The sequence below is a fragment of the Harpia harpyja genome, chromosome 17, assembly GCF_026419915.1.
Source record: "Harpia harpyja isolate bHarHar1 chromosome 17, bHarHar1 primary haplotype, whole genome shotgun sequence".
In the NCBI taxonomy this organism is placed as follows: domain Eukaryota; kingdom Metazoa; phylum Chordata; class Aves; order Accipitriformes; family Accipitridae; genus Harpia; species Harpia harpyja.
The window spans coordinates 1777981-1789979 of record NC_068956.1 but is presented as its reverse complement, the minus strand read 5'-3'; the positions used below and the strand labels follow the sequence as shown (position 1 = coordinate 1789979).

At 44.2% G+C, this 11999-nt stretch overlaps 1 protein-coding gene across 3 annotated transcripts in view; it reads right to left on the bottom strand.

Annotated features, from left to right (window-relative positions):
* Positions 1–568: 568 nt before the first annotated feature.
* Positions 569–11999, bottom strand: part of RAB6A (RAB6A, member RAS oncogene family) — a 64265-nt gene continuing 52834 nt past the window's right edge. For all 3 annotated transcript variants that reach the window (XM_052813071.1, XM_052813070.1, XM_052813069.1), the window contains 2 exons: positions 6829–6895; positions 569–3681 (listed from right to left, as the gene is read on the bottom strand). In XM_052813071.1, coding sequence (XP_052669031.1) covers positions 3617–3681; positions 6829–6895 — 132 coding nt within the window. In that variant the 3' untranslated portion in view covers positions 569–3616. The remainder of the gene's footprint in view (positions 3682–6828; positions 6896–11999) is intronic.

Sequence of the window (11999 nt, the reverse complement as noted above, 5' to 3'; positions counted from 1 at the left end):
CGGATAACTCTGTCAAAGAGCGTCTATTACTGGTACTCACCTACCCGTCCCCGCAGCCCTCGTCTGCCATCTCCAGCAAGATGGAGGCTTAAGGAGGATCCTCCTCAAGGAAGGTGGGGTTGGTCCACCCGCGCTCACCGGCTATCGCAGAGCAGGCACCCAGGGAGGCCGAAGCAGGCAGCGGTGAGGCCGCACAACGCGCCCGAATCACCTTTGCGAAAGGGAAGGGAGGAAACGGCTGGATTTCGAGAGCGAGAAAGGACCAGACAGGCACACTTGCAGCAGGCAGAGGACGTGCTCTCTGTACCCGTCCTCGGTACCACTCGTCGATCGCTGGAAACAATCGCAGAGACACCGTATAGAACCGGAGCGACAGTAAGCACACAACTCCACCATCTTTCCTCCCACAAAAAAAAACCAAACCAGAACAACCCCCCCCGAAACTTACTCTTGCCCTTAAAAAAGCCTCCTGCACGCTTCAAACCCCAAAAGCATGAGCCTGAGGCCCTGCACCCCCTGCGTTCGAACCTGCGTTCTGATGGACATACTTAGAGAAGAGACCCAGAGCTTTCCAATGAGACAGGTATTTATTTAGTTCAAGCGCTAAGGATTGTTGTTGTTGTTGTTGTTTCATATTATCAAACAGAGCTGAGGTACCAGTGACATTCCAACATGAAGAAAAGGAACCTTTTTCCCCTTATACAATTTCTTCAACTACTTGTATCAAGACAAAAAGTGAGTAATGGAATAGCTGCATAATGTACTGTACAACAATCAAGCCAGAGTGGGGAGGAGAAAAGAAACAGAGCAGAAACCTTCACTGTTTACAAAATCATCATTAAAAAAAGTCTGTTCCCATGGTTCTACCGGCCATGTCGATGGAGCAAAAGAAAATTAAAACCTAAAACCTGATAGACGGATGGAGCGAGGAATTATGGTGCAAAAAAAATAAAGACTGTGTTGCTCCTGTGCTCACTTTGGAAGTGTGTTTTCTCTGGAAAACCGGGATTAGGACAGGATTGAGTCCTGTAGTCACGTTAAGCACTGACTATCAGCAAGGACATACGTTAAAACATACCTGGCTGTCCTGAGCAGACCTCAGGGCCCTCCTGGGGGTAAATGCCAAACAACTGACGACTCGTCCTTGTTCCTGCAACCACTGGGCTGTGTTGAACACGGAGCTTGTGGACACGCTCCTTTCTAGACCTTTTTTTAGAGCAAGTTACAACGGGCCCGTTGAACAAACCTGCTCCCAGACATGCAGCCACTCTCCACAAGCAGCTTCCATTAAAAGCAGCCGAGCTGCTCGTCCATCATAACCTGTACATGCTAAGCCAGCTCCTTGCAAATCCAGTGCTTAAAGCTTGTAACTATGGGAAACGTAGGGGTTTGGTTATATCAGAGGCAAAAAAGTATGTGCTTGTGGAAAACAGCCAAATGATGACCAACGTAAGTTGCATGAAGAACCAAAGGGGTAAAAAAAAAAACAAACCCCAAAACCAAAACAAACCCAAAACGAAAAAGCAGCAAGATGAACCATTTTTGCACAGTTAAGAACAGTACAATACAGGAAAAGCAGCCAGGTTTCCTTCCCCCCAAGAGTTTCTTTTAAATAAAGAATGATCCTTTGTCACATATCATTGATGTTTATTTCAAGACATGCCACGTCAAAAAAACTCGCCTTTAATATTGCATTATAAAAGCACTTTACATCTCATTCTGCCTTTAAGTTATTGTTGTGCAGAGTTGCTATAAACCCAGGGCAGGGCACGAGTCTAGCATTCATTTCAGGAATGAAGAATTCCAAATCTTTTATGCCCATTTCCTGGTGAAAGTGGTGGTGAGGACGATTCCCTTTCTCTTCCCCGGTTGGTTATTTTAGATGGTAGAGGGGCAGAAGAGAACAAAGGGGGAGCCTGAATATTTGCTTGCAATTGTTCATTTACGTAGCAATCGCAACACAGACTCAAGAATTCCTTCCTGCACTGTAACTCAGCCATATTCGCCCAGCAAACAATGTATTTACAATTGTGTTTATTAACTTACACAGCAACTTCACAATGACTAGTAAAGATTAAAAGGGTGCACTTCTAGTGTGTTCGATTCCGTGTTTCTCGGGTAGCTACATCTCGCAACATCAGCAAAGCTCTAAACGGATTCCTCAGCAAAACAAAACATAATTACTGAAAATAGTAAAAAATTAAGCAAAGAAATAAATATCAAAGAAAAATGGTTAATTGTAAGCCTAGTTAAATAGAAAACTAAATTACTACTTATTTAACCAAACTATACAGCTCTAGTGAACCAAACTAAACCAACTTGGAAGACTGAACATAAAAAAAAAAAAAGCTAAAAAATAAAGGCATAAATCTGCATAATCGTAAGTTGGTTTCCATCCTATTAAACTCCCTTCCTTTCCATCTAAGATCTCTCAACTAGATTTCTGTATGATCAAAGTAAACACCCTCTTCCCCAGTCGACCTACGACCACGCTACAGAAAAGCGGGAGCGACTCCCCCTTTCCGTCACCCCCTCTCTCCCAGCCGTGAACTGGCCTGTGAGCACAGCATCTCCACTGGGTAATCCAGCTGCTCTTTCCTCTTTATGCCAAATTTAAAAGGTTTCAATCCGCTTCGGCAGGTTTTAGTGCCAGTCCTGAATTCACTTAATATTTCCCCTAAAAAAGAAGCAAACCGCTTTCTCCTCCAAACAGCTGAAAACATTACGTTCCCATCTCTCGGGCAGTAACAATTTACTTCATTGGTGTTCTACATAAAAGAAGAAAAAAATTGCTCTTAAAACTCATCTTGCACTCGAAACATATTTCCCTGTTTCCTGCAAGTGTTTTGCTAATGCACATCCACCCTCTCCTTCCCCCCCCAAATCCTCCAGAAGCCATTCATCCAGTTCAGAAAGACACTTTGTATTTCTCAGTATTCTTTCTTGGAAATGTGTTCACGTTGCCTCTGCAAGAACTAAAAAATCCAGTAGCCTTTCGTGGTGTCGAAACCCCCGCTAAGGTTAGTTTCCGAAAATGACTGGGGGTTTGAAAACCAGTCAGACTATCTCTGCTCAAAAGATTAAGAGCCTGGTTTTAATTTTTTTATTATTGTAAGGATAAGCATTTAACCCTTGGCATATGCCACCTCCGCTTGCATTTCTGACTGCTGTCTAGTCATTTCCAGTTCGTTAGAGAAATCAAATGGGTAAGATTTGCGAGCATTCTTCTGCACATACATCTCGTCTAAGTCCAATTCAAAACTTACTCAGTTTCCATCATTTCAAAGTGCAATATCATAACATATTAAAAAAGGAACAAATATTAAGAAATTGTACCTATTTTTTTTTAAAGTTATAACTAGAATATGCTGGAATATTTTGGCTTTTTTTTTTTTCTTATAAATAATGAAGACACTGACATTTTCTTTGTGTGTGTGTGTGTGTGTGTGTGCTTGTGAAGCTAATAGATCATCTCCACGAGACAGCCAGCGATGATGAACTGCAATACGTTATTACTGAAAGGGGAAGGTTCAAGCCAATATTCACACTGCAGTCAATGAAGAGTAAAGGGAGGGAAAGCAGTGATGTTCTGGAGAAAGGTAGAAGCCACATGGTATTAGCAGGAACAGCCTCCTTCACTGACAGGCTGCTCTTGAGGCTTTTCCAGTTTTATGTCAATCACTGGAAGAAATAAGTTAAGGCAAAGAAATATCCAAGTCTGTTTCCCTACCAAGCACAGGTGGGGCAGGATTTTGACTGGCATTTTCAGTTCAGTATTTCCCACCAAAATACTTGAAAAGTATTTTCAAAAAGCTCTTGAAAAGACCAGCTTCAAAACAAAGTCAAGATACAGGTTTCTCAGCAGCCCCTCTTGCCCTGGCATTAGCACGTTCTTAAGTACGTAGCAGAAACAATGTCAGACCCCAAATGTCTGTCTCTAACCAGAGTCTGCTCTTCCCCAGCTATCTCTTCTGCTTCCAAAGTGACTGGTACAGTAACTAAAGATGTATACACTGACGGGTCTAATCATCATTTCCAGAGGGAACCAGTAACAGCTTGGAAACTCCCGGTTTCAAATCGATGCTGGATTCAGCCTGCCAGCACTGAGAGCAGCACCTGCAGCTGGTGGGCACCCAGGAGGGGCTCTACCTGCTGGCTCAAAGAACAACGAAGCCCTGGAGATAGCAGGAGCCTGGAGGAACCCAGGGAAGGACAGCTCGCTTCCTTCTCAAACTCCTGCTCCTCTATACTTCACCGCCAACTGGCAAGTACTTCCCTCTCGCTCCCCTGTCCGCATGCAGCTTTGGGACAGGCAGGAGAGGCTGTTTGGGTTTGAATACAGACGGCAGCGTGTGCTCTGCTAAGAGAATCCCCCAGCAGCATATTCTAGCGAGGCCATTCCTTCTCACACTGTGCCCATCACTAACCCCCGAGTACTTACACCACCCACAGCTCGCAGATGCGATGCTCCCCCGTACATGCCATCCTGAACTCTCCCATCAATCCTTCCTCCAGTTAAACTGCTCTGCTCACCCCGCTGCCAGCCAACAAAACCCCTGCTGCCTCCCTGAACTCACCCCTTGCAACGACAGCTAATATCCAACAAGAACATAAGGTCGCTGGAGAGCTTGCTGCTCTGAACCAGCCTGTGATAAGCTACTCCCTTTGTGGCACTCCAATTCCTGACTGATGCCCTACAGTTACAACGCTTACGCAGCCTTTCACAGGAGGAGCTTTGAACGCTAATCCCCAAACCTGACTCAAGGCAGTTCAGCAAAAGTCTCAAGCATTTCCCTTATCAGTTAACACAGAGGCAAACAGGTCACACAGCTGGTACTTCCAACTTATTTCTTTAGGGGGTTGAAATTGCTTTATACAGAGGTTGGGAGAAAATAAACACAAAAAGGGAAACAAAAGACCAGTAATCCGTCTGAAATATTTGGTCTGTTTGTTTCGCTGATCTAAACCTCAACACACATTTAAGAGTCAGAGATGCTCGAAACGAGCCTTGCCAGCTTCATCACTAAGCACAAGCAGTTCAAGATCCTTGAACCCTCAACATTCTGCAAAAAAGCCTATGGAAAATCCCCCACTATTAACCCTAGTGCAGCTGTCTGGGAGACAATTGTATTCAATTTCTGCTATCTGCAGCCTGCAGGAAGTCAAATTCAAAGTGCCCTTATTGCACTCCCATTTAGAGACCAGTGATCAAACTCCCTGATAGGGAAACTGCAGGCCCATCAGCCAGTGCCTGTGCATGCTACTACCATCCTCATTAATAAAGATGGTTGTTCATTAACCTTTTGGTGACCTGCATAACAAAGTATTTTTGATCAATCAAGTCTATATCGCACAAAGCTTGTGCCTTAGCAGTTGCAACCCACAGCTTCCCAAATCCTCCTTTCCCCTCTGCAGTAAGACACTCTACAGGAGATGTAGTTTCAGCACCAAGCTTGTCCCCCTCTGACAGTTCCTGCCGCATCCTTCCTCCAAAGCACCACTTGTCCTCCATTTACCAGCTGCCAGCTACGTGATCCCTGCTGCAAATAAAACTGACAACCCTGAAAAAGTTCCTCCACTGAAAAAAGCTTACCCCCTTCTAGCATCTCATCAACTCTTTCAATCAAGACGCAATGCAACCCCTCTTTGCTCCCACCTGGAAGCACCCACCGTGGTTTCCCCCACTTTGTCCATTCACCTCCCGTCCAGCACTCTTGCTGCAGGAGGAGCTGTGTGCAGCGGCAAGCAGCCCTCTCTCCACTTTCCACATTACCTTTCCTCTCTAATCCAAGGGAGCAGAAATAGGTATTCAGGTGGAGCAGAGACTGTAAGAAGCGGCTCAGTTATCACAGAACTTCTCTCACCTTCAGAACTATGCTGAACAACCACAACCACTCCTACAGTTCTGTCACAAGCCACCCACAAAAGCACCTTCATGGGCTTAACTGCCCTCCCCAAACACACCCAGCTGGCCAGGTAAGCGATTCAGATTTAGCCATACTGCTTGTTACGCAGAAAGCTTTGTCCCTTTTCCATCCCTCATGCCACCTCCTTTCCTTTGCCCAAGACTGATCCCTTCAGTTGAGTCTTCTCCTCCCTCACACCACACAGATGCCTGCCCAGAGCCGTCTGGGGTCAAGCACTGCGACAGGCTGCCCTGGGAGGTTATGGGATCTCCATCCTTGGAGATGTCTGAAGTTTCCCTGAACACGACCCTGAGAAACTGGCCTGATTTTGGAGTTAGCCCTACTTTGAGCAGGAGGGTTGGAGAAGGGACCTACAGAGGTCCCTTCCACCCTCTTATTCTAGGACTCTGCCGATCAAATCTGCAAGAGCCACAGAGTTTTTTTCAGGGCTCTTTGCAGCTGTTTTCTCCCACTTCATAGTCTCCCCCTCCCTCCTCACATCCAACCTCCTCAAACACCAAGCAAAGAATCCTTCTGGATCTGACTGCACCCTTCTGCACCTTCCCATTGTCTTCCCTTCAGCTTTCATTCAGCTGTTCTCACTTTTATACTACCTCACAGCCCTAAGCATCCCTACTTCCCCTGCTTTACAGTAGGGGTCTCCACACTTAACACTCCTAGTCCCAGCCTTCTATCCCACCAGGCCTTCTTCCTCAGGACTTCAAGCTCGAAGGTTACTTGCCCCTATTCCCCCTCTCAGGCCTCTTTTTGGGATGTCCATAAGCTGACCGAGGGCTGCAGGAGAGAGATTGTTCCCTCCTCCTTCATCCTTGTTATTCAGGGCCTGCATTTTCCTCGTCCACAGTAATGCCTGGCAGTGCTTTGCCACCACTGAATCGCAGCACAGACGCATAAAGGATACTGTCTTCTCTACTTTTGTCTTGTGTGCTTTCCATTCCAGGCAAGGCAGCTGCCACGCGTCGGAAAAGCTGCAAAAAAACACACAGGGAACAGATCAAAACAATCGTACTTTAAAGAGTGCACCCCAGTTGATACAGTTCAAACAATGATTCAATACATCCTTTGGTACTATTTACACTGCTTACACCAAAAAGCCTGACACCAAACATAACCTTTATTCTTAGGAAAAGGCAAACCACATTTTTTTTGTTGTTGAAGATCAAATGTTACTGGCTACAAGCAGCAAACCTTCTACCACCTTCTCTGCAAATATGCTCTGTTTGGAATCCAGCATTTCCACTTCACATCTGCCATAGATGTCCATAGACCCCCAACAACTTCCCCAAGTCAGGTGGGAACTCCACCTTCACACCTGCACAGAGTATTAGCTACGCAGGAGCATGGACACACTGATAAAGTCAAACACAACATCTAGGAGTCTGTCACCAATATTGGCCAAGCTAGCACATACAGAAGAGCGTCAGAATAGGGCATGTACATAATGACATCCCCTAAGCACCTTCTTCCAGGCTCCACGTTATCTGTGGCTCAGGCTCCCTATGAACCAGACAAAGAATCTTTCCTTCAGGAATTTGCCCAATCCTTTTTTGAGCACCCTCAACTTTTGGTACCCACTCCATCATTATCATATGTCCATACTCAGGGTATAAAACACAGAGCAGGAACAAGTGTCAAGTGCACTTGCAATCCCAAAGCAGTTGTTCTACCTCTCACTTGGACACTGTCTCCTAGCAAGGTCTTAGCTCCAAACTCTCTTTGTAGTTTTATTCCACTTGAAGGAGGCTGAGAGGTAAGACTGAAAAGGATCAACTCCCTCTCCTGCATTTCCTACCTTTGCCCCTGAGGCTCAGACTTCTGGTTCCTACCACATGGCTTTTCCCCAGCCCTCTGGGCAAGGACTACACAGATTTGTCCACTATTAATGCATGAGAATTCACGTGAATTTCCTGAGCCCACGATACCCTGTCTTCTCCTGCACAGGAACAGCACAGTTAAGGACTATCCTTCAGCTGTATGCGATTTCTCTGAGAAGCTGCCATGTTCAGTTGGTAGGAACCACACAAGTTTCATCAGTAGTGTTCTCTTTTTTATGTGCCTCGGCGAGTGTGTGCGCAGCAGGACAGGAGGACAGGACAGATCAGATGGATGGAAGGATATACAGCACCTTTACTATTCATCAGGGTTATCAAATGACTACCTAATTGTTTCTTACCTTTGAAGAACAGCCCTAGTAGAGTTTTGATCCCATGCTGATGCACTCAGCACACACCCAGATAAGCTTCTGACATACACTGCATTAATATTTTTACACCATTACAGACATTGTTACTTCTATATGTTTCTTGCTTGCACATTATCAAGCATCCAGGACACTAGATGTTTCCAAGCGCTCAACATCTCCATCCATCAGTGTGTTAACATCACCGCACTGCATGCCCGACAGCAGCTCAGGAGTCCCAAAATGCCTGGTGCAAGTCTGACGTCAGCCTTAATGTGTTAAATGGACATTATTGCACATTATTTCAATCCTCTCCTCAAATGACACAAAGCTAAACCACTTATTCCCAGTGACCCACTTTCTACAGAAAACTGAGCCAAGCCACTGTCAGTCTGTTTATATTATGAATGTTGGTACCTGAAACAGCTTTGCAGATCAGGGCGCAAGTGCTTTTGCAAATTTGGCCCTGAGCATCCAAATGATGATGGGAAGACATTAAGACAACTTTATCGGCTTGACAAGTACCCTCCAAGCTAATCATGAACAAGTCCCCAGGTTTGTCAGGTGCAGCTGTGACCTTTGCAAGGCAGGAGTACAAACACAATATGCTCGTTGGTATCTGACCTTCGCTGTCACCACTGCTGTTGTAAAGAGACTGCTACGTGAGGAGAGGACAAAACTGACAGGTAGAAAAAGGCAAAGCTGCTTTCCTTCGCCATTCCCATCATCTCCCTCATAACCACTCCAGAAACCATCTCCAGCATCCTCACCCCTTTTTCACCAACAGCAACACCACTTCATAGGCATACACTGAAATCTGGACTGAGACAAGGATAGGGTCTAAGAAGCCGGTCCTTGATGTATCTCACTGATTTTAGCCAACAATTTCAAAGCAAAAAAGCTTAGTATCCCCCTCTAAGTTTGTATTAACCTCTGCCATTATCCTGAGCCTCCCAGCCTCACTGAAAAGTTCTCATATGCCAACAACAAAGAAACAAAGATCACGTCAAAATTCTAGATGCTAAACTGTACCAGCCACTGACACCGAACAGACAGCAGGAACACACGACTACCCAAAAGTATAAAGGCAAGAGAGACTTCCTGGTCAGAATTAAGATAATTTTGACACAGGGAGAAGCTAAACCTTCATTTAGTTGTAATCCTTGTACAAAAAAATGTCTATCAATTGAGCTCACCACTTCTTGTTACTGTATCTGCTTGCCTCATCTCACCACCACTCTTCGCTCTTAATTCTGCTTGAAAAGGCAACGTGACTATGATTTTTCCAAGCATTTTAAAACTAGTCAGACATGAGCACTTTGGCTTGTAAGAATGAAATGGGGGAAAAGAAAGAAGCTGCAGACTTTCAGAGCAATCTCCCATCATATCCTCATGGTCAGCATTATTTTTCCTTGCCATTCCAATCACTACCAACATCCTTAGCTTTATTACTTTTCAAAAGGCTTTTCTTTCACTCAGTATAGCACTAGACTATCCATTATAAGTTCTTTTGCATCTTGGAGATGATCAAGGAAGTAATTGAGATTTAATCTCATCTTCCTCTGGAAGCCTTAAAAGTTTTAGCACCATATTTGAATCCACGAGCGCTTTGCAGTCTCGATGGTTTCTTTGCATTTAACAGTCTTCAATAGACTTCCTGACTCGATCACATTTGGGTACAGAAGGTTCTGACTCTTGTTCTTTACTGGGCTTTGTCCCTAAAGTTACTTCTACTCTCAAAATGTTCAATATTTGGTGAGCTTTCACAGGCTGATTAACAGATCTCAACTTCAATTTTATGAAAGAAAACAGCTTTGTGACTTCTGGGGGGAAAAAAAAAAAAAAAGGATTACTGGACAGCCACACAGCTGTATTGCAAAATATTCAAATACCACCTACGGTTATGCTTTCAGAAGTGTACTGGTATGTTGTCAATGCATAAATAGATGATACGGTAAACTCTGCTCCTCTCTGGCACATCACTTCATAGCTATATCTATCCCTATTAGCTCTGCAGGAGAAGATCTGTTAAACCTCTCATCCTTCCAACACACACTTTCCTGCTGATATGCAAGTGATACACTAGATGTAGAAAATGGAGCAAACTAGCTTACCTACCCCTCCAGTATACTGGTGGGTTTTTTTGCTCATACACTACGGTCTTAAGAGTAATTTTGACCCAGTTCTTGACACAGAAGGTTTGGGGTAGAAAAAAAATCCCTCCCATCAGTTTTAAGGGTGGATATGCAACAGAGTTTGGCACAATCCTACCAGATCATGCCCAAATTAGGTTGCTCACTTGCCATCTTTGCTCTGATAGAAAGAGGGGAAATGCATCACTTCATACAGCTCTTTGCTGATGTCATGCACCTTGAGATCCTAGGTGGAAACAGCATAACAAAAAAAAAATTGCTTTAAACTGTGACATTGCTATTTATTTCCCTCTTGTTCAATATGTAGAAAGTGAGGGATGCAGTTTATACAGGGGAGAGGTGGGGAGTCTTAAAAAAAACCTCAGCTGATGGGAGCCAACTGGAATTACTGCATTTAAACCAAGCTGCTGACAGAAAGGCTAAGTGTTTAAAATACAGTAATCCTTTCTTTACATTAAGACCAGGAATAAAATTATGCCTTTAGCGGTATTTCTCCCCTAAATTATTTGACTAAAAAAGGAATTTGGCAACTAAGAAAATAACTTTCTTATTAACCTTCTGCTTATCAGCCACAGCATGTGTGAACAAATCCAATTAGGGAAACTTCATGATGGTTAGAAAGCAGCCTTCTACGCAGGCACCTTACTGCTTCGCAGGACCCAAGCCAGCAGTCTTATCCCACTGAAAAATGCCACAGGCAGTTGCATATATATATGCATATATAATTAGTTCATACACACACACATATATATGTCTAAATATCTGTGCATATATTTGTGTATAAAAACACATGTATTAGTGAGCATTCAGGACTCTTTTCCAAGGCAGGAGTTAAACGCAGCTATCTGAAAGACTAAGCCACACAAACTCTTTCAGCATTCAACCCTGCAACCTCCCTCTGATTAAACTCGGAAAAAAAAGCCTCATCTCTCACCATTAGTTTCAATTCATTTGCCAAACTGTGCCTTTCCTGCTACTCCAGCCAGTAAATCCCCAACAGATCAGTGTCACAGATGACTGTAGGCATGAAACAGTTTTCACTGTAACACTCCGGCAGCAATATGGAAAGGACAGGAGGATCACTGTCCAGATGGAAAAGCCAAGCAAGAAACCTGTTCTCCAACGCAAAGCAAACAAAAATGTTTCCCTAATTCTCATTCTCCGAGGAGACCAGTGCAACTCAAAGAATAAATCTTGCCCATCAGATAGACAAAAATCAAAAGACAGGAGAAAGAGCCAAGCTGCTAGATGCAGCCAGCTCTGTGAAAACAGGGTTACTCGAGGGGCCACAGTCCTTTAGCTACTGCCGTGAGAAAGTTTTTCTGCCAAATACCATATTCAGCCTGTGGCTCTTTGAGAGCAAATGTGAAGTGTGCCAGGTACTGCTGTAAGGAGGTCTTCAGGGCTCTCCCCCCTCTCTCTTTCTACAAGACAGCAAAATGACATATTCTGGGCATGAAATCCACAGACTAACAATAAGATTCCCTGAAATACAGACTGCCGAGATAGAGCATGAAACTCAAAGTCTTTTAAAGCTTATTCAGGGCTGACAAATAAAACGAATTAGAGACTACGATTCTCTGCATTAACTGAAGCAAGTTATCTACTTCTCTCCTCAGTCTAAGGCTCCCCAGCAATCAGTCTTTGCTGAAACTTGCAGGATCCAAAAGCCAATTTTTATTTCCTACTGCATCAATTTAACCCCAGAACAATAATATCGCCATTTTTACTCCACAGTAT